General features: G+C 41.3%; 1 protein-coding gene across 4 annotated transcripts in view; it reads right to left on the minus strand.

Moving 5' to 3' along the window:
* Positions 1–23,939, minus strand: part of Eif4enif1 (eukaryotic translation initiation factor 4E nuclear import factor 1) — a 45,482-nt gene that overhangs the window by 18,775 nt on the left and 2,768 nt on the right. For 3 of the 4 annotated variants that reach the window (XM_055623816.1, XM_055623815.1, XM_055623817.1), the window contains exons 3-7: positions 12,035–12,108; positions 9,258–9,385; positions 4,111–4,397; positions 3,104–3,305; positions 118–293 (exon numbers count right to left, since the gene is read on the minus strand). In XM_055623816.1, coding sequence (XP_055479791.1) covers positions 118–293; positions 3,104–3,305; positions 4,111–4,397; positions 9,258–9,385; positions 12,035–12,108 — 867 coding nt within the window. The remainder of the gene's footprint in view (positions 1–117; positions 294–3,103; positions 3,306–4,110; positions 4,398–9,257; positions 9,386–12,034; positions 12,109–23,939) is intronic. The other variant, XM_055623818.1, reaches the window with a different exon arrangement.

Below are 23,939 nucleotides of genomic sequence, written 5' to 3' on the forward strand. Positions count from 1 at the left end.
CTGAGTTCTAGACATCTAAATTCATTCAGCCCTCACACTTACACTTCAAGGGTTTTATCTACTAAGCCAGCTCTCTAACCCCTCCATCCACATTTGCCAATGAGCAGTTACACTCACCGAAGCCAAGCACGGCACCTTGTCCAGGTTAAAGAACTCGTTGAAGTCAAATTCTCCTGGGGACTGCTCGGGTAGGACAATATCCCTTGGAACTTCCTGATCAGCAGAGGGTTCTTGGGCCAGGATGACTTCCACCTCATCCTCCTCAGCCACCCCTCCATTGCACTCCACTATGCCTGAAAACAAAACCAGGACAGAAATAACCTGTTCAAGTACACACTCCAGTCTTACTCTGTGCCTGTGGCCCTCAATATACATGCACAAGAGCCACACATGACTGTAAACAGATTTCCTGGGTAGGTACTGCACTTCCTATAATAAAGCATTTAGCGTCCCTTCTCAGGGAAATTAAATAGTCGTTGCCAAGTACCCAGAACATTAACAGAGGAGGGAAAGGACTGTGGCCCCATTCCTAAATATGTCAAGTTTTCGATGCTATATTGAGCTTTCTTTCCTTAAGAGAGAGAAAGAGAGAAAGAGAGAGAGAGAGAGAGAGAGCGCGCCAGGGCTAGTACACACAGAAACTCTCTTGAAAAACGGGAAAAAAATTTTAATTACGTATTTATTTATTTGTGTACACACACATACACACGCATCTGGAAAGGCCAGTGGAGGTTGTTGGCTCCATCTTAGAAACTTAGCTACATATACATGTGTTTTTTAGCAGCTTGATGTGGGACTAGGAACTGAACTTGGGCTTCTGTTTATTTGTGCATCTGGCTTAACTGTACATGAACAATTTTCACTTGTCTACAAGTGGCTGTGGTCCACTACATGTAAAATTTCACTGTCACCCCTTCCAGGAAGCCCACTCTGTTTTAATAAAAACAAACAACCCCCCTCCCCTTACAGTGATTGCTGCTGTTGTTAGAATTCTGGTATTTATTACAATCCTCTAGGGAGACAGATCATTACAGGCAGATCACCTGCTCCAATCAGATGGCCTTATTCTACAAGGCCAGGCATATCTGAAATTCAATAATGTCCACTTCTTCTAGTATGGGAAGACAGACTAAGCAAAATACTTGTGGGTAATATTTTAGATTTAGAAAAATATGAGCTAAAGAGGAAAAAAGAAAAAGCCCACTTATTTGCAAGTTCTTAAAACACAGACACATACATAACCCCCCCCCCAAAAAAAAAAAAAAAACAGGGCTGGAGAGATGGCTCAGTGACTAAAACCACCATACTGCTCATCCAGGGGAACTTGAGTTCAGAATCTAGCACCCACATCAGGCATAATAAATGCCTTGTTGATATGGCACTTCTGGCCTCTTAGGGTAACAGCACATATGTATACATATACATACAAGTAAAAAGGCTGAAAAGCCCTAACCAATACAAACCCCTGGGTTCAATTCCTCTGCTCTGCATAAATCTGAGCCTGGTGGCACATGCCTCTAATTCTAGAACTCAGGTGACAGAGGCAGGAAACCAGAAGATCAAAGCCATCCTTGAGAGCATATCCAAGTCAGATTGTACATCAAAAACAAACAAGCCAACAAAAACAGCAAACCCCAAACCAACAGAAAACCAATGAAGAAGGGTATACCTCAGTGGTAGAATATTTGCTTTACAAGTTCAAGGACCTGGGTTCAACCTCTAACACAGCAATAATACAGAAACAAAACTGAAGAAAACTGCTGGGTAGGGATGTAGCTCAGACTATAGTGTCTGCCCAGTTTACATGGAAGCTCTGGGTTGAATCCTCCAGCAACACACACATACAAATCATTCAAACAAATAAACAATAACATAATGGCCCTGGTGATACACAACTCTAATCCCAGTACTAAAGATTACAGTGCAGTACAATTCATGACCACTCTCAGCTACAGAATGGGTTTGACGCCAATTTGGGCTACATAAGACCTTGTTCCAAAACAAAACTCTACAAGAATGGCTGAAATTTGGATTTTATCTCAGTCATAGAAAACATCATTTTCTTACAGACACTTGATTCTCTACCATCAGGTAAAAGGCCACACTAGCTAATGCTGCTTTATTCTGGTGAAGAGTGAGACAATGGTGTATCTCAAAGGCAATTAGGCAGAATCTTCCAGCCGGGCACACACCTCTGATCCCAGTGCTCAGGACACAGAGACAGGAAGATTTCAGGGTTCAAGGACAGCCACACCTACAGACTGAGTTCCAGGACAGCCAAAGCTACACACAGAGAAACTCCTCAGAAAACTAAACCAAAAATAAAAACCCCAGAATCTTGCAAGTTACCTATGAATTCCCTTCACCAGAGGAATGAGCGCATACATAAAGATAAAAACAATGCCTACTGCATTTAAAGTCTACAAAAAGAATGGTACTGTACCATATACTCTCACTTTTAAATATATTCAATATGTAATTATTTTCAAATTTTATCTGAAATAAGTGCCCGGTACAGTCTGAGTTCTTCTAGTCTCTCGTTTTCCTTTTTTTTTTTTTTTTTTTTTTTTTTTTTTTGAGAATTTCTCTGTGTGGCCTTGCCTGTCCTGGACCTGCTTTGTACACCAGGCTGGCTTCTAATGCATAGAGCCTCTGTCTCCCAGAGTGCTGAGATTACAGGTGTGTGCCACCTCGCAGGGCTTAAGTAATTTATTTTTATTTTATGTTCATTGGTGTTTTGCCCACACTTATGTCTGTGTAAGGTTGTCAGATCCTCTGGAACTGGAATTATAGACAGTTGTGAGCTATCGTATGGGTTCTGGAAATTGAACCCGGGTCTTCTGGAACCCAAGAGGCAGTGGTCTTAACCACTGAGCCATCCCGTCAGCCCCAAGTTTGAGTTCTTATGAGTACACTTCATAATCATAATAAAGATATGTATGCCTTGAAGATTTGGGAGGCACTGTCTTTACAAGCAGACCCTGCCTCAAAATGAAGCTGAAACACTAAAACCTGCTATTTATAAACTGGCACCCATCACTAAATGTACAATTAAAACAATAATCATGTATTATTTTAAAACAAGTTCAAAGTTTGTACTAACCTTCCTTTACAGAGGCAGTCCGCCGCCTTGTTCTCTTTCTCCCTTTGTGATCCTCCTCTAGTATCTTATCATCAAAGCCAGTCAGCTCTATGGTTTCAGACTGACTTGTCGGTCCAGCTGAAAACCATTCTGGTTCTTCCTCAGTGTATGAATCATTCCTTCTACGCTCACCAAAGACACGTTTACTATCTGCAAACTCTCTCTGAAAAAGGACAAAAAGCCAAACTGAAAGACTGCAAAGCTCTAGTGAAAGCACTGTAACCAGTGTTAAGGAATTAATGCTGGAGACTGAAAGCAGATGCTGTGCTGTGAATCTGAAGTATGTACCACTCTTGAACTACACACAGGAGTACATCTGTTTAGTTTAAGAGTGAGCTGTGAGGTGGGCAGTGGTGGCCCACACCTTTAATCCTATCACTTAGGAGGAAGGCAGACCTCTGTGAGTTTAAGGCCAGCCTGGTCTACAAAATGAGCTGCAGGACAGCCAAAGCTACACAGGGAAACCCTGTCTTGAAGAAGAGGAGGAAGAAGAGGAGGAGAGGAGGAAGAGGAAGAAGAAGAAAAAAAGAAAAAGTCTCAAAAACAAAACAAAAATCCAAATTATTCGGGGCTGGAGACATGGCTCAGAGGTTAGTTAAGAGCATTGGCTGCTCTTCCAGAGGTCCTGAGTTTAATTTCCAGCAACCACATGGTGGCTCACAACCATCTAGAATGAGATCTGGTGTCCTCTTCTGGTGCGCAGGCACACATGCAGGCAGAATACTGCATACGTAAATAAATCTTTAAAAAAAAAAAAAAAAAAAAGTGGGCTGTGATCCCTAGCTTTTCAAAGTAACTGGGTGCGTTACGAGGATGCAACTCAGAGCTTTGGCGCTTGCTATCAAGTGTGCGGCTCTGGGTTTGATTCTGTACCAGTATGACAGCAACAACAAAGTAATGCAGTACAAAGGAGGTGAGCATCCAATTTCCAAGGGGAAACTGAAAACCAAGGGGGCCAGAGGACAAACCCTGAAACGCTTGTCCTTGTAGTCCCTCTCTCTGTCTCGGTCTCTCAAGTCACGAAGGTCCTTATCGTTAAGACGATGATCCTTCTCAAAGGCCCGGGCAGAGATTATCCTCCCACTGCCAATCCTTCGTCCACCAAGCAGGCGAAGCCCGTCACTGTCCTTCTCCAAAGGACTCCCCGAGCGCCGGGAGCTGACAGCAGCTGTCACATGGCAGCCACCTCCAAAGCTTCGTCTCTGTGGGCTGAGAACAACATCTAAGTCATCTTCCTTCACACGTTCTCGTGGATCTGAAAAGATTCCAGAAAGACAGAGTAAGCAAACTGACAAATACCATGTTTATGGCTGCAAGGAAGACACAAAATGACAGAAGGAAGACATCAATAAAACTGGGTGTATCAACAGATTCAGGGTAAAAAAAAACTTATTTTGTGTCTATATGCATATACTTTGGCCCATGTGTGGAGGTCAGAAACATTTTTATGGGGATAGCTTCTTTCCTTCCACCACGTGGGTCTGTAAGAACTGAATACAGGTTGTCAGGCTTGGAAGCAAGTGCTTTTACCTATTGAGCCATCTTACTGGGACCCCCCCTTTTTTTTGAGAAAGGGTTTCTGTGTAGCGTTGGCTGTCCTGGACTTGCTTTATAGATCAGGCTTGCCTCACACTCACAGAGATCCACCTACCTCTGCCTCACTGAGTGCTGGGATTACAGGCATTTGAACTGTGGCCGGCTCTCACTGGCTTTTTATAATTATTATTTTTACATTAAATTTTAAAATAGTTGTATATATATTTAAGTTAGTCTTATTTTCTCTTCAGAGAAACAAATGAATTTCATAATAAATGATTTTCTATGATTAATCTATCCTTCTTATGAGTAAGACTTTTTATATAATTTTTAGAAAATCTTTTGCCCCTTAGTAAAACATGTTAGTATTTGAAAAAAAATAAAATGCTTAAAAGGCAACGAACAGTGAACAGATGGATATTCACACCCCAAAGATCTTTTATAGTCAATTTGTATGCCTGTAATCTCTGCACATGGGATGCTGAAGAGAATTATGATGAGTTTAAATCCTAAAGTTGGTTCCTTATTCAACATTTAATTTAAACGAATCTAGATGTGAAACTTAAACTATAAGAGAACACCTTTACTGTTGGTGAGGCAAAGTGTTCAAAGTGTTTTTGAAGCACAGCAATAAGAGTGCTATCCATTATGAAAGCCTAGTAAGTAAGGTTTTCTCTGAGTTTAAAACTGTTCTTTTAAGACACTGTTTAGAAATATAAGACGGGGACCAAACATTTCATAGCACATTTCTCAGAGGAGACCTGAAACCACAGTGTATAAAAGTTCAGAGGGTGGGGTGGGTGAGGATCATTGGGTGTGGTGGTGTAGGCCTGGTCTCCAAAGTCCAGGACAGTCAGGTTTTTGTTGCACAAGAGGAATTCTGTCTCAAACAAACAAACAAACAAACGAGCTGGGTGCAGTGGTGTACACCTTTAGTCCCAGCACTCAGGAGGCAGAAGCAGGTGGATCTCTGTGAGTTCAAGATCCAGCTTGGTCTACAAAGCCAGTCCAGGACAGCTAGGGCTACACAGAGACACCTGGTCTTGAAATGTCTCCTTTACCCATCAAAGGGACTAATAGCTGTAAAGGTTGCTCAGTGGTTAGTTAATGCTGTTCTTCAGAAGTCCCCTAACACCCACATAGCTGCTCATAATTGTCCTAATTCTGTCTGCAATCCACAGAATCCAGTGCATTCAGATGTACATACAAAACACTGTGTACATAAAATCCTTAAAAAAAAAAAAAAAAATTTTTTTTTTTGAGATAGGGTTTCTCTGTATAATCCCTGGTTGTCCTGGAACTCATTCTGTTGACCAACCTGACTTCAATTTAGAGACCTGCTGGACTTTGCCTGCCAAGAGCTGGGGTTAAAGCTGCTCCTTAAAAAAACCAAACCAAACCAAAACAAAACAAAAAAAAACCAAACCAAAACAAAACAACTTTGTTTATTGAGACAGGATTTCTCTGTGTAACAGAGCCCTGGCTGCCCTTTTAGACCAGGCCTCAAACTCACAGAGATACATCTGCCTCTGCCTCCCGAGTGCTGAGACTAAAGGCGAGTTCCTTAAATAATTCTTAGCCAAATTCCACAGCCAGACCACAGGCCAAGCAAGGCGAGTTCTGTGGAAGAGTGGAGGTCAAGGACACCACAAAAAGACCTACATAGTAAACTAACCTGGGCCCAAGGGGGCTCACAGAAACTGAACCACCTAGCGCAGAACCCGAATAGGCTGGACCTAGGCCCCCTACAGACATGTAGCGGAAGTGCAGACTGGAAGTCTACTGCCTGCCACTGGCAGTAGACTGTACATCTTGTGTGTACAGATGCCAGATCCTCAATATTGCATGAGAGTCAGTGGCTAGCGTCCAAAAGGGAACTCATATTTCCAAACTTTTTTGACTAGAAGGAAAAAGTAGGTTTGTTACAATGATCTGACATTTCTGCCTACAGGAACTTCTGGGTCAGCCAGTTCAGAGACCTGCTTCTTCCAATCTTCTCAGTGGCCTTATGGGAAGCTTGGAGCCTACCGCATCTTTATTGAGCCAAGGAGTCTACAGTCTACCTCTGCCACTGGGTCCCTTCCACCTGGCTGGGGTCCTTGTCAGCTCCAGGGGAGGATGCACACTTAGCTGTGCTGCAACTTGTGCCTGGGTGAGTTGATACACCTTGGGGGTCTCCCCTTTGAGAATAAGGGGAGGACGTGTGAGGGCAGGACTGGGGGGGGGATCAGGCTGTAAAGAGATGAAATCAGTAAATGGAAAAATAAAATAAAATAAAATAAAAAAAGACCAGTGAGCTGGGCGTGCTGTAGCATGTCTATTACACGGAGTTTGAGGGTCTCAAATCTCCCACCCTCAAAAATAAAAAAGAGCCTAAAGGGGGTGGAAAGAGGTCTCAGTGGACAGAAGCACTTGTATATAAAATAAAATGAACCTAAAAAGAAATTAAAAGACATAAGCATTTGTCTTCTGACTTCCTTGGATAGACAGCAAGCATGCACAGGATGTACATACACACATGGTAAGAGTACATACATACATGCATGCATATAAAAATAATAAATTAATCAAAACTCCTATATACAGCTGGGCATGGTAGCACACTCCTGTAATCCCAACACTCTGGGAGGCAGAGGCAGGTGAATCTCCGTGAGTTTGAGGCCAGCCTGATCTACAAATTGAGTGCAGGACAGCCAGGGCTCCACAGAGAAACCATGTCTCGAAAAAAAAAAAAAAATTCATATATATATATATACTGATACTTACACATAAATGTTCACAGCAGCTTTGGTTAGTAACAACTCAAGTTACTCTTCACAGATAAATGGAAATGATGATGAATTCATATAATGAAATACTAATAGGCAATAAATGAAATGAACAACATTGATAGCTCCAGGTATGGTTCACTGACCCAGAGGTTATCCTCAAATTTGAGTACAACATGGGATACATAGTAAGTTCCAGTCCAGCTTGGGCTACAGAGTAACCTTGTTTTCAGAAACATATAGTAACAATTTAGTCATGTTCAATTTTAGGGCAGTGAGGAGGAGGGAAAGGAGGCATTAGAACACTAGAGCCCTTATAGGGCACACATGCCAAAACAAAGGTATGTTGTATGTAAAGGTTCTATATGTAAGTTCAATTTCAATACAGGTAAGAAAAACATGTCACAAACAGAAAAACTAGAAACTGAAGTTGAGCCCACATAAGAAAAACTTGTTTGTCTGTGTATTTGTCTGTCTGTCTCTCAACCAGACACAGCTTTTCATCTTAATTATTTTTCAGAGAGTGTCTCACCATGTTGAAGTCACAGAGATTTGACTGCCTGCTTCTGCTTCCTGAGTGTTGGGATTAAAGACATGATCTACTAGCCCTCAACAAACAATTCTTTCTAGAAGGTAAGACAGGCTCTCATGTAGATCAGCCTCTAATTCAGTATGTAGCTGAGGGTGAATTCCAACTTCTGACCCTCCTGCTTTTACCTACTGAGTGTGTGGGTCAAAAGTTTGTACTACTGTGCCCAGTTTACTCAGTGGAAGGAATTGAACCCAGGGTTTCAGGCATGGACAGTAGGCAAGCACTTACCATCTGAGCTACAGCAGGCTGCCTTAGTTTTTTTTTTTTTTTTCTTGGTGCTGTGATAAAGCACTCAACAACTTAAGGAAGAAAATGTTTATTCTGTCTGATTGTTTAAGGATACAGTCCACAAGAGCAACAAAGCCAAGGCTGCAACAGCTTCAAAAAGCTGGCCACATGTGTACACAATCAGGAAGCAGATACGGATGAACACATACTCACTTTCTCCATTTCACATAGTCCAGAATCCCCACAGAGAATAGTGTCTGGGTTTTCCTGGGGCTGGAGAGACGGCTCAGAGGTTAAGAGCACTGTCTGCTCCTCCAGAGGTCCTGAGTTCAATTCCTGGCAACCACATGGTGACTCATAACCATTTATAATGAGATCTGGTGCCCTCTTTTAGAGTGAAGGCATACACGCAGACAGAACACTGATACATAATAAATAAATAAGTCTTAAAAAAAAAAAAAATGGGTTTTCCCATACCAGTTAACCAAATGAAGACAATCCTTCACTCACAGGCATGCACAGAGGCTAATAATTCCTTTAAGTGTCCTGGAGGATTGTCTCCTAGGTGATACCAAATGTACCAAGTGTCAACACTATCATAACAGCAAAGACACTTTATAATTCAAAAGCACATAGCTTAACTTGCCACCGTTAAGAAAACCATCACTGTGATTTTACTCTGCTAACTGTGAGAAATACAAGTGATAAACTAGTTTTCTGATGACATTTCTCTTCAATACATAAACCTCTGGTAACTAAGAATAAAACCCTCACACTTAGGGAGGCAGAGGCAGGCAGATCTCTGTGAGTTCAAGGCCAGCCGGCTCTACAAAGAGAGTCCAGGACAGCTAAGGCTACATAGGGAAATCCTGTCTCAAAACAAAACAAAACAAACAAAAAAACAACAAAAAAGGGAAAACAAACAACACCAGCAGCTAGGAGCATGTTCCCTAAATCAACTACCATTTATTTATAATGACTGTGCACCTACCTGCTATTCTGCGCACCAGGGAAGGTCGGTCTGATTCTGGCTCTTTCTTTAGACTTTCCACTGGTGAGCTCCGCCCTGAAGCTGGGTAGAGAGAGGCATGCCACTTCTCAGGGTCCCAGACACCATCACTACAGGTTAAAGGATAGCATTAGTTAGTGTTTGAAGATTAATTCTAATAGGCCCTAATTTCTAAATTTCTTCAGGTTACATGAAAACATTCATGGTTGCTTCAGAGTGATTACCTTATTCAAGATGAAAAAGAAACATTATTATTTCAGTAATAGTTTGTTGATGATCACATAACCCCAATAGGTACTTGAAAATCAGGAGTCTGTACACAAATGAAACCAGCAGTCTATAAAGCCTGTGCTCTGTATGAACTACAGTATCTGTCCACACAAAGACCTTCCCAAGTTCTGTAGAAACTGTTTTACTCCTTTAGCACAAGTACCTGCTAGAAAGTGTGGTGCACATTTTTCTAGAATTTGTTTGGGTTTGTTGTTATTTTGAGACAGAGTCTCACTATATAGAACTTGCTACATTATGTAGACCAGGCTGGCCCCAGATTTATATAGATCCTCCTGCCCCCAACTCTCCTAAGTACTGAGATTACAGGCATGCACCACCACACTGGGCTGGAATTTCTATGTGTAGTCTCAGTTTTTTCTTAAGTAGGCCAACTCTTAAATCCTCCTTTTTCCCCCCTTTGTTTGTTGGGATTATACCCTTAGTCATGAACTCACTGCTTGAAAAAGCAAGTCAACAGTTATCAAACCCTTTCAATAGAGAGATATCATCTAGATATTATCCTAGGGTCTCCTGCCGGAGCCAACAAATGCTCGCTCTCAAATGAGAAGAAAGGTAAAAGAGGAAGCTCTTTGTCCACTCTTATCTTTAGTACTGTTACTAGGTACAATATCTACTTTAGCATGAAAGCTAATATAGGTGCTCAGGATAACTATTCTATGCAAAGAAAAAAATTTTAATAACAACATTTGAAGTATACAAAGGACATTTATTCATTCATTCATTTATCTATCTATCTATCTATCTATCTATCTATCTATCTATCTATCTATCTATTATGTACACAATGTTCTGCCTGCATGTACACCTGCATGACAGAAGAGGCACCAGATCTAGATTGTTGTGAGCCTCCATATAGTTGCTGGGAATTAAACTCAGGACCTCTAGAAGAACAGCCAGTGCTCTTAACCTCTAATCCATCTCTGCAGCCTAGGACTTTAATTTCAATGAAAAACAAACAAGCCTATCTTGAAAAATCCTAGCAAATCAAAGTAGCCATTATTCTGGTACCATCATCATCAGGAGAATGTGGTATACATCTGAATATGGCACACAACAGGCTTCCTTAAGTCTATATATAGATTTTAAAGTCTGCCTAGACTGAAGACGTAGCGGATGATAAAACACTCATCTAACATGGGTAAGAACTGGGGTTCCATCCCTAGCACTAGGGGTGATGATATGTGGCACTGAACCAATTAAATACGACACGTTATAAGTAGAAACCCACAAGATAGCAGTGGTGGCCAGAACTCAGGTGGGAGAGGCAGGCAGACCTCTGAGTTTTGAGGCTAGCCTCATCTACAGAGTGAGTTCCAGGACAGCCAGGACTGTTACACAGAGAAACCCTGTCTCAAAACAAACAAAAACAAAAAAACAAAAAACAAACAAACAAAGATGGCTAGATAGTTAACTAAGACTGCTAAGCACGGTGGTGCAGGCCTTTTTTTCCCAGCACTTGGAAGGCAAAGGCAAACAGATCTCTGTGAGTTTGAGGCCAGCCTGGTCTACAGAGCGAGTTCCAGGACAGCCAGGGCTATGTAGAAAGCGCTTCTCTCAAAACAAACAAACAAACAAACAAACAAACAAACACACCACAACAAAAAGAAATTATTAAGGTAACCTTAAGAAATATAATACAGAGTTATTGCACATTTTCAGATCATTTTTAGTTAGCTTCTTCAAACCAAAGACTTTAGCCTTTTCTTAAGGAACCTAAGATACAATAAGGCTAATCTGAAGAGCTCTTTGATCAAGGTCTCAGAACCCTTCTTCAGCATCCTCAACACACAGTCTTAAAAAAGTAAAATCACAGCAAGAAGCACAGGGTCTGGGGAAGAGACCCTGACAGAAAGACTCCTGGGTTTAAATCTGCTCTGTGACTGTAACTGGGTCATTCTGTAGTTTAGCTGCAGTGCTGGTTAGTTGACAGCCATTTATTAACTCTTAAAATACCTCCCTCACTCATAGTGCTACCAAAACAACTTTCCAATAATGCAATTCTTTTTTGTTTGAATAAAATTTTATTTACTCATTTTAAATTTACTTTTTGATTTATATGTATGTGTAGTTGTGCATGTATCTGCACACGAGTGCAGTGTCACTATCAGCCAGGGGTGCCAGGTGTCCCTGAAGCTGGAGTTCACGGATGGCTGTGACCCACCTGAAGTGTGCTGAGAACTCAACCTGGGTTTGTTAAAAGAGCAGTACAGGGCTGCAGAGACGGCTCAGAGGGTAAGAGCACTGGCTGCTCTTCCAAAGGTCCTGAGTTCAATTCCCAGCAACCATATGGTGACTCACAACCATCTATAATGAGATCTGGTGCCCTCTTCTGGAGTGCATCTGTACATGCAGGCAGAACACTGTATACATAATAAATAAATCTTAAAAAAAAAAAAAAAAAGCTCAGTACAGATGCTGAGCCACCACTCTAGCCCACAACAATGCAATCCATAACATAACAGTCATACCTGTCATACTTCTCAGAGAGACATGATGGCCTCCGTTTGGAGTAGGGACGTTCTTTTATATCCAAGAGTTCCTCCTAAAAACATAAATCATATGAGAATTTTGAATCACATTTCTCAGGCCACATACTTGCAATTTATTTCCCTTCTGTGTACCTTAAGGAGTTAACACCGGCCTTGAACTAATCCTCCAGCATCTACTTCCTGAGTCCTGGGGTCACAGGTGTGGCTTTCTCATGATTCTTAGAATTTTGGATTTAAAATTCCAAAAAGACTAGAAATGGATCAGTGAACTCATAAGAATTTCAAACAATATTATCAAGCATTGGTGTTTTGCCTGCATGTATGTCTGTGTGAAAGTGTTAGATTCCGGAGCTATAGACAGCTGTGAGCTACTATGTGGGGGCTGGGAATTGAACCTGAGTCCTCTGGAAGAGCAGTCTGTGATATATATATACTGAGCCATCACTCCAGTATATATATATCCCCTTAAGTGTAAAAACTTGCAAGAATAAAAAAGAGCACCCAAATACTTAAGAATTTTTTATTCATGTGTACATGTATGAATGTACATGTATGTGTTGTACAAATACATGTGACTGCATCCTCAGATACCAAAAACAAATTTCAGATCTCTCAGAGCTGGATCACCAGATGTTTATAGTAATAACCAAGCTTGTTATGTGGGTGCTGGGAACCTCTGGTCCTCATGTTCACATAGCAAATGCTCTTAACTGCTGAACCATCCCTCCAGCCCTTATGCATTTATTACACGTATGTCTGTGTGTGTGGCACATATTCATGTATATATTCATGTATACTCATTTATGAGTATACCCATGTTTACAGGTTTACAGGTACATATGGAGGCCAGATGTTGAGTGTATTTTCAATCTTCACTTTTTTCTTTATTATTTATTATATATACAGTATTCTGCCTGAATGTACACCTACATGCCAGAAGAGGGCACCAGGTCTCATTATAGATGGTTATGAGCCACCATATATTTGCTGGGACTCAGGACCTTTGGAAAGAGAGTTAATGCTCTGAGCCATCTCTCCAGCCCCTCTATTTTCACTTTAAAAAAAAAAAAATTGGGCTGTGAGCCAGGCAGGTAGTGGCTTTAATACCAGCACTTGGAAGGCAGAACAGTCAAATCACTGGGAGTTCAAGTTCAGCCTGGTCTACAGAGTGAGTTCTAAGACACCCAGGGCTACAGAGAGACCCTGTCTAAAAAAGTGTATGTTTCTGTGTATAACGTGTTTGTGTATGCAGGTTTTGAGGTAAAAGTAAATGGTATAGAACTGGTTTTCTTCTACCTTGAACATGGTTTCTGAGACTGAACTCAGGTGATTTTGGATGGGGTGTGATCTTGTCAGGAAGCCTGCCCAGCTTTTGATGCTTGGGGGTCTAATTTCTTTTCCTCATATTCCATAGCAAATGCTTTATCTATAGGCTGTCTTTAGAACCTGCATACCTTTACTTAGATTGGCCTGTTAACACCGTCAGCAATCTGCTGCATCCATCCATTCACTGTTTTTTCAAGAGTTTCTCTACGTAGCCCTGGCTGTCCTGGAACTTGCTCTATAGAGCAGGCTGGCCTTGAACTCAGAGATCTGCCTGCATGGGGTTAAAGGCGTACACCTCCACACCAGCATTACTTGCTCTCTTTAAATACAGCATTTTAAAACCACTCAAGAGTAAGCTGTTCAAGTTATGATCCCTTACACATATATTTTAGTGCTCATTTCTGTAAAATGAGACTATTCCTTAGGATTTATTTTACTTTTATTTATGTATAACATGTGTGCGCCTGTGTGTGTCTGAAGAGAACAGAAGAGGGCTCCAGATCTCCTGGATTGTCAGTTGACTGAAGTGGATGCTAAGAACTTGAGAAAGAGCAGCAAATGCTCTTAATCCCTGAACTCTCTTGACAGCCCTAAGAATGAGCATTTCTTTTTTTTTTTAATTTATTTATTATGTATACACTCTTTTGCCTGTATATGTGCCTGACGGCCAGAACAGTGCACCAGATCCTATTATAGATGGTTATGAGCCACATGTGGTTGCTGGGAATTGAACTCAGGACCTCTGGAAGAGCAGATAATGCTCTTAACCTGAGCCATTTCTCCAGCTCCAAGAATGAGCATTTCTTAAAAACAACATTTACCCAATTTCCTAATAATCTGATTTCACAGAAAATAATTTTTGTTCTTTTTCTTTTTTCTTTCTTTTTAAGACAAGGTTTCTCTGTGTAGCCCTGGGTGTCCTAAACTCACTCTGTAGACCAGGCTGGCCTTGAACTCACAAAATCTGCCTGCATCTGCCTCCTGAGTGCTGGGATTAAAGGAAAGCACCACCACTGCGTGGCTCACAGAAAATACTGTACGGACTATTTTTCCATAGGGCCATTTCCCCTTATCTCCCTGTCAGCACTTGGCATTACATTGTAGTTCATGCTCTTCTTCTATTAACTCTATATATTGATATGGACTCAAGAGTCCTAGTTTTCTTAACACTTCCCTGTCAGTTCCCAGGTGGTCCCACTAATCTACCTTTCAAGGTCCTAACAACGAGGCCACCACCAGGTAAGTGTCAGGTGTGTGCTGGATAAAAGGACCCCTGCCTGCCTCCCCATCTCTCTCAGTCTCTTTCTCTCAGTCCTCTGCTCTTAAGGCTCTGTTCCTGTCTGTCTGCCTGTGTACATGTCCAATCATCTGTCTCTACCCCTCCTCCTGAAGGCCCTAGCTCCTCTCCCTTTGCCCTCCCCCAAATAAACTTCCTTATACCAGATACGTTGCACGGCATAATCATTCTTGTAACACACTCACACACCGTTTTTTTTTTTTTTTTTTTGGGAGACTGGGTCTCTATGTAGCCCCAACTGTCCTGGAATTCACTATGTAGACCAAGCTGGCCTGCAACTCACAAAGATCTTACTGTCTCTGCTTCTAGAGTGCTGGAATTAAAGACACGTACCACCACACCCAGCTCAACAGTCCTTAATTCACAAATATCCTTAATTATTTTAGTGCCCAAACAGTCCCAGATTTTGCCAGGGGAAACTTCAAGCAGCTATGTGCCCAACCTTTAGTGAAACAATCACTGCTTTCTGTAGGGTATAGCAGTTACACACTTGCAACACCCAGCACTCATGAGGCCGAGACACGATTATCAGTTTCAGACCAGCCTAGGTTACATAATGGTACTATGTTCCCAAAAGTAGTAAATAAATAAACGGGCAACACTGCCCTTCTGGTTTATCTTGTGCCCATCCTGCCTCACCCTGGAGCCAGCCATTTCTATGATCAACTTGAAGGGTGGAATGGCACTGGAAGTCAAGGCTTAGGAGCTGGGTATACCTCATTTGTTTGTAATTTAAGTCCTTTCACCAGAAACAGTAAGTATGTGCATCTGCATATATAAACTACTAATACATGTAGTGGCTTATATAAATGAATAGCCACAAACTCTATTACCGCTTACTAGCACACAATCATTTATAGACGAAAACAAATTACACCACAATTCATGAACTTTTGTATGATTACAATGATCCAATTGCTTTGTAGAACATAGCAGGTACCACTACCAAGTGACTTCTGTAAAGTACCCTCTCAGCCTTGAAAGACAGTGCATACTGCTTCTTAAATGATGGGCTAAAGCTGGGCAAGGTGTGGCACACCTGTAATCCAGCACTCTGGGAGGCAGAGGCAGATGGATTTCTTTGAGTTCGAGGACAGCCTAGTCTACACACAGAGAAACTCTGTCTCAAAAAACGAAATCAATCAATCTTGGGCTAAAAATGAAGACCAGCTTTGCTCTCCCGACCTACAGTAATCACTGCACACAAGTACAAAGTGTCTTGTAAGATATACAAAGCCTCTAAATGTTTTTAGGACAGCAAATTGCCTTATAACCAGAAGACTGCAGAGTCTTAAAACCAGACTATCTGGTGAGGCGTGACAGCATATACCTGCAGTCCTACCACTCAGGAGGCTGGAGGAACACAGACATCAGCCTGGGTTGATCTGTCGGTGAGATCTGTCTCAAAAACTAAGACTGAAGCCAACCAACCAAATGATAACAACAAACCACACATGGTATCATCACACCTATACCATAGTTTGAATATACTTAGGATCCACTCATAGATTATTGTTTTCTTGTTTTGTTTTTCTAAAGACAGGGCCTGTGTAGCTTTGGCTGTCCTAAAACTCATTATGTAGACCAGGTGGACCTCCAACTCACAGATATCCACCTGCCTCTGGCTATCGAGCCCTGAATTAAAGGTGTGTGCCACCACCTTCCACCAGCAGAAACTCTGAGATCCAGAGCTTATAGCTTTCTGCTTTTAGTAGAAGGGTCTGGAATGTAGCTGAGTAGCAAAGCACTTGCCTAGCATTCATAAACCAAGGTGTTCGATCCCTAGTACAAAACCCCAAAAACCAAAACCTCAAATTTCCAGTAGAAATGGGAAGGAAATTAGAAAATACCAAACTGCAATTTTTCTGCTGCTAGAAGTAATTACTATCCTCCTCTCCAAGGGCAAATACTGAGCTAAGACTCCTAGTTCACAATATAACTCACACTTAAATGCATATACCCCCCCCCCCAAAAAAAAAACACAAGGTAGTGCTTTGTAACATTTATCCCTAGGAGATAAGGAACCTAAGTACAAGTCACTGAGTAACAGTATTTTAGCATATCCACAAACACCTAAGAGAAAAGGAATGTGGTGACGCTTAACTGTGATCCATGCACTAAGGGGCTAGAAAGGAGTGTGAGTTTGGAAACATCTTGGGCCACAAGATTGTGTCTCAATAAACCACTGCCACTACCACCACCAAAAACTCAAAAAGCTCACAAAAACAAAAAACGTGCACCTGCCTCAAACAAGCAACAATAAAAACTCAAATTAACGAAGCTGGAGAGATGGCTCAGCTGTTAAGAGCATTCATTAGCTGTTCTACAGGATTGGGGTTCAATTCCCAACATCCACATGGCAGGTCACAACTGTCTGTAACTCAAAAGTTTGAGTAGATCTGACTCCCTCATCCGGACATACATGTAAGCCAAATGTACATAAAAACAAAGAAACAAATAAACAGGGGCGGGAGAGATGGCTCAGCAGTTAAGAGCACTGGCTATTCTTCCAGAGGACCTGGGTTCAATTCATAGCACCTACATAGCAGCTCACAACTATCTGTAATTCCAGGTGCAGAAGATCTGGCATCCTTGTACAGAAATACATGCAAACAAAACATCAACGCACATTAAAAATAAATCAATCTTAAAATAGTTTAAAAAATATCAAATATCTACACAGAGAAACCCTGTATCAAAACCCCCACTTCTCTCCCGCAAAAAAAAAAAAGGAAAAAGGAGAAAAATGTAGAAATTTAAAAAACAAAACAAAACAAAAAACCCAAAAACAAATTAACACAGGTCAACAGTTTTACAAAAGTAAACAAGGAGGCTGGTGAGATGACTCTTCAGGTAAAGGCTGATTTCAATCCCTGACACCTACATGTTAAAGGGAGAGCTGACTCCCATATATTGCTCTTTGGCTTTCATACACACACACACACACACACACACACACACACACGCACGCGCGCACATATATATGTACACATATATATACGTATATATACAGTATATATACGTATATATATGTCAGTATGCACAAACAGAATTCTTTAAGACAAGAAGCCAAAGAAATGATTACAACTAAATGAAACAACCATAAAATAGGGTATTAGGTTTTTTTTTTTTTTTAAATGGAGGTAGTGGGCGGGGGGAGTGGCACAAGCCTTTAATCCAGGCACTAAGAAGGCAGAGGCAGGGAAAACCTGTGAGTTCAAGGCCAGTCTTGTCTACAGAGGGAGTGCTGGGACAGCCAGGGCTACACAGAAAAATCTTGTTTCAAAACAGCAACAAAACAAAACAAAACAAAAAGGTGAAATAAAGACTTCAGCTAATTCCAATATTACTACCATGGGCTCTTTAATTATAACAAACATACTATATACTAAAATACCAAGACAAATAGAGAAAATGAAGTGAGGGGCACATAAGAAGCCTCAATGTATACAAAATTAACTAAAAATCTGTCAAAGGGCTGTAGCTCAATATTTTTGCTTGGCCAGCATGCGGAAAAACTAGACAGGAAAGTAAAAAAAGGTGTGGCTGCTGTGGAATATGTTTCCAGTTCCTCAAAAAAGTTAAACATCAAGTAATCCTACTCCTCAGTAAATACAAATAAATAAATAAAAACAGTCAAGAATAATTACTGCTCAGCTGTTGTGCTGTAAAGCTTGATAAACAAATAATATAAGAGTCTCAATTATTTGAGTAATAGTCAGGTTAAGAGAGAAACCGAGAAAACGAACACAATTTTATAAAAATAACTCCAACAATGATGATCACTGCACAACTGTGATTTTACTAGATTAAACAGCTGAAGAAATTTCACACTTTTAAACCACAGTGAGGGACTGGAGATAGCTCAGAGTTTAAGAGTGCTGGCTGTGGTGGAGTGTCTATAGAGGTTCTGAGTTCAATTCCCAGCAACCACACGGTGGCTTACAACCACCAGTTCCCTCTTCTGGGGTACAGAAGTATATGCAGGCAGAACATAATACATACATAATAAATCTAAACAAACAAAAACAAACCACAGTGAATTACACCATTTTGAAGTTTATTTACAGCCAGGTAGGGGTTGGCAAAATAGCTCACTGAGTTGGTACACTGTTTGCCTTCTAAACATGAAGCCCAGAGTCTGCATGCTTTAAAAAAAAAAGAGGCTGGAGAGATGGCTCAGTGGTTAACAGTACTGGCTTCTCCTCCAGAAGACCGGGGTTCAATTCCAGCACCTTCATGGCAGCTCACAACTGTCTGTAACTCCTGTTGTAGGGAATCTGACTCTCTCACACATGTAGGCAAAACACCAATGTACGTAAAATAAAAATAAACAAGTTTGAAAAAAGAAAAAAAAGAAAAAAAAAAAAGGAGGGGCCAGGCATGGTTAAGACAGAGATAGCCAGATTCCTGGGGCTCACTGGTTGGCCTGCTAGCCTGATATACTCCACAAGGTACAGGACAGAGAAAATAAGGTACACCACACCTGAGAAATGGCACATACAGACACATGCATGAAAACAAAACAACTCCTGGGTTATAATGACAAGCTCTACAGGAAACAGAATTTCTCATCTGGAGAAATGGCCAGTTTTGTGGCTTCAAGGAATATGAGATGACCCTGTCCAAATCTGTACATACTTGGACTAAGTGAATGCTCATACTTTCAAAACAACTCTGATGCACCTCAGAGATTAAGAATTAATGTTAGGGGATGGAGAGATGGCTCAGAGGTTAAGATCACTGGCTGCTCTTCCAAAGGTCCTGAGTTCAATTCCCAGCAAATACATGGAAGCTTACAATTACCTATAATGAGATCTGGTGCCTTCTTCTGGGGTGCAGGCATACACTATACATAAATAAATAATTAAGTCTTAAAAAAGAAAAAAAGAAAAAAAAAGAATAATGTTACGAGACCTGGTGGCACCACACAACTTTAATACTAAAACTCAAGAAGCAGAGGCTGGAGGAGCTCTGTGTGTTTGAGGCCAGCCAGGATTATGCTATAAGACCATGCCAGAAAAAATAAACAAACATACAAACAAAGAAAAAAGCTGACAAAAAGAGGAGAAACCAAAGCTGATTAATGGTGACACACCTTTAATTTCAGCACTTAGGAGGCAGAGGCCAGCTTGGTCTACAGACTGAGTTTTAGGATAGCCAGGTGTAGCTGGTCTTTATTACTTTGTGGTTTCTTCTTCTTCCCACCTTTATCCCATCTTCACCCCCTATCTATTAGATGGGTGAGAAAGGGGAGAGACAGAGATCCCCGAATATAATTTTTCTTCTTTGAGAATAACTACTAACAAACTACAAGCATCCCCTGAAGGAACAACATCCACCAACCCCACCTATTGGGGCATTTATATACTCTCTGAAAAATTCCCAGAATTCCAAATGTCTTAGAACTGCAGAAACTATCTGCAACTGGCAAAACCATGCCTTTGCTAAAGCACGAGGTAAATCAGTCACTTGAGTTTGTCTGAAGTAGGCCTATAACCCCATACCTGGGGTTAAAATGAAAACATATTTTTATAATATTTCTGGGTTTTTTTTAAAAGAAATCAAAATTCCACAATTCTCACTATAGCCAGGGTTACTCAGAGAAACCCTGTCTTGAAAAGAAAACAACAAAAAGAAAATCCCTACAACGAGGGGTGTAGTAAAAATCTTGCTTAGCATGAGTGAGGCCTTGAGCTTTATCCTTGATACCATGAAAGAAAACATAAATTAATGCAGCTGGACATGGTTGGACATGCTTTTGATCCTAACACTATCTCTGTAAATTCAAGACAGCCTGGTCTACATTGCTGGTATAATGTTCTTGTGGAATGTATACAATTCGCCCTTGTTCATTCAAATGCTGATTTCTCTACCCCACTATCTGGTTTCAATCTGGACACTATCTGGACACTGCATTATGATGTTTAGTCTAAGCATCACCTGTCTCAAGTTTGTGTAAACATGCCACCATTTGTTCTCTGTATTTTCAATAAAAGGACCAGCCAATGCTGAGCAATGGAGAGAGTGGGGTGGGACATCCTGGTCTGGAGAGGAGAAGAAGGAAGCAAGCGGGAGGATTCAGAGAGCAGAGATTGGCAGGAGAGGACCTGGAACCAGGAGGAGAGATGAACCAAACCTAACATATGACTAAAAGCAAGTATAATGTGGGAAATCTGAATGGGAGGAAACTATGTGGGCTTGGAGGTTTAGGATGGAGTATCTATTGCTCAGCATTGTGCTCTAGGTTAACTAAGTAAATCCTAGTCTCTGTGTGGTGATTTGGGTATAGAGCTGGTTTAGGAATAACCACTGTTTAACTAAAAGATAAATCAATAATAAATATTAATAATCAACAACTCTACATAGTGAGTTCGAAGACAGCTAAGAACCCCACAGGGAAGCAGCATTAGCATTCTGACATTACCAAAATCACACATGTGACCCTGCAGAAGGGGCACAAGATGACTCTATTTTTTGTGAAATGAATTTGATTTTTTGTTTGTTTGTTTCAGACAGGACTCCCTATTATACAGCACTGGCTGACCTGGAACTCATTACTTGGACCAGGCTGCCTCAAACTCAGAGATCCACCTGTCTCTGACTCCAGATTCCTGGAATTAAAGGCATGTGCCACCACGATGGCTCTGAATTTGATTCTTAACAGTAGCAAGTTCAGTATAATTAAGGTGTTTTACCTTTTTAAACCAAGACTTTATTGTACTGTTAAGTTCAAAAGAAGTGACCTAAACTCTTCCTAAAGAAGACTCTTATCATGACACCAGCCATTAGGTGGAGGCCCACCTCTGGTCTCCTTTTCCATGTGCCTATCAATATTGGGCCCATCAGACTTCTTATGGTAGTGATCTGACATTTTACTAGAACTGTTATCGAGAGATAAAGTAGCTTTAAAAATAGATAATGGGGCTGAGGGGACAGTTTAGTGGATAGGAGTAGCTGCTCTACAAACTCAAGGACCTGAGTTTGAATCCCCAGGACACATCTAAAAATCAGAGTATGCTTATACCCCAGAATAGTGATAGAAAACAGTGGACCCCACAAGCTTGCTGGCTTGCAAAAAAAGGGGCTTCTGATTCAGTGAGGGACCATGTCTCAGGACAACAAAGCAGACAGCAATAAAGTCATAACATCCTGATCTGTGCATGGGTGTCACTATCTACATACTCAGACAGGTGCAAGGTACATATCCGGCCGCTGATGCCCAGACAGACAGACAGACAGACAGAGAGTGCAACAGAGTGCACACTGGGTAAAAGCACCTGGAGCTGGCAATGAGGCCAATGTCCTTCATGAAGCTGGCTGGCTACTGAAGGGGACACAAGAGAATAGTTCTTGCAGAGGGTTAGGTTAGCACCCCATTGAGCCATACCCACTCTAACAGTGGCCGATCTAACAGACTTTTCTAGTGACAAATGCATAGGAAACTATGAAAATGCTGCTAAAGAAGACAAGAAAGAAGGAAAAAAAAGAAAACCCGGTTTTCTTTTGCTCAAAAATTTCCTTCTGTGCTCCTGGTCAATACAATAAAAATAAGCCTTACCTTTTAAGTAGTCAATAACTAATAAAAACAATGTAAAACTATAAAACGGTAAGTAGGATGACTCGAAGGAAACCTAAGATATTACGGTTACTTTTAGGGGAGTCTGCATCTATGTTAGATGGAGATGGAAGTAGGCTTAGGGGCCACACAGGCTCCATGCGCAGTCAAAATAACAGCAAAAGGCAGTTACTCTGTGCTATTTAGAGAGCAACTGGCAGTTGCCCATGGTGGCGCAGGCCTGTAATCCCAGCACTCAGGGAGGCAGAGGCAGGTGGATCGCGGTGAGTTCAATGTCAGCCTGGTCTACAAAGAAGTCCAGGACAGCCACGGTTACACAGGAAAACCCTGTCTCAAAAAAAACAGAAGGTGGTGGTGGGGAATGAAGCAGCTGCCTTGATCCTAAAGCTGGTATTTCAAGGGTACCATCTTTGAGTAGGTCTGTCTAATACATCAGTTTTCAGCATTTGAGGTGGACACAGGTTCTGGCCCTGCACTTCTCCACTTCTTCACCAGAAAAGCTCCTACAAGATCAGCAGTCTTCTATTTTCTCTTTAGAGGAAAAGGTTTAAAATTAAGAGAAGTAGTCAGGCAGTGATGGCACACACCTTCAATCCCAACACTAACAAGGCAGAAGCAGGTGGATCTCTGAGTTTGAAGGCAACCTGGTCTATGATGCGAGTTCCAGGACAGTCAGGGCTACACAAAGGCGGCCTGTCTCAAAAGAAAAAAGTGTACGACTTACGGTCACAGAGGTTAAAGGTAAAGTAGTAATCCAGCCCTTGAGTGCGATTAGCCTCTCCTCTCTTCTCTCTCCAAAACTTGCCTTAGCATCCCAAATGGTGGGATTAAAGTTGCGTGCTACCACACCTGGCTTCTTTCTTCTTATTCAAGACAGTGGTGTGGGGGCTGGAGTGGTGGCTCAGTGGTTAAGAGCACTGGCTGCTCTTTCAAATGGACCCGGGTTCAATTCCCAGCACCCCCATGGCAACTCAAAACTGTCTCTAACTCCAGTTCCGGGGGATCTAACACTGCCACAGAGACATACACACAGGCTAAAACACCAATGTGCATAAAATATAAATAAATAAATAAATATTAGGGAAAGAAAAAAAGACAGGGTATGCCTAGGTGACTGTGAACCCATGATAATGCTTAAGCTTTTAAAGTGCTAGAATTACAAGTCTGTACTACCATCACAGTAGGAGGGAGAGGGGGTGCAAGACAAGGTTTCTCAGTGGAGCCATGGCTATCCTGGAACTCACTCTGTAGACCAGGCTGGCCTTGAGTTCACAGAGATCCACCTCCTGAGTGCTGGGATTAAAATAATGTGTTTCTTAGCCAGTTCTTCTTTAATAATAATAATAATAATAATAATAATAATAATAATAATAATAACTTATTTAATTTAATTTTAGGTGTATTACTGTGAAAGTGTCAGATTTCTTGGAATTGGCATTACAGTTGTAAGCTGTCATGTGGGTGCTGGGAATTGAACCCAGGTCCTTTGGAAGAGCAGACAGTGCTCTTAACCACTGAGCCATCTCTCCAACCCCCCCCCCCCTTTTAATAGTTTTTTTTTTTTTTTTAAGCGATGTATTTATTATGTATACAATGTTTTGCCTGCCTATGTGCCAGAAGCGGGCACCAGATCTCACTGTAGATGGTTGCTGGGAATTGAACTCAGGACCTCTGGAAGAACA

Source organism: Psammomys obesus, unplaced genomic scaffold (genome assembly GCF_907164565.1).
Source record: "Psammomys obesus unplaced genomic scaffold, mPsaObe1.curated_primary_1811, whole genome shotgun sequence".
In the NCBI taxonomy this organism is placed as follows: Eukaryota; Metazoa; Chordata; class Mammalia; order Rodentia; family Muridae; genus Psammomys; species Psammomys obesus.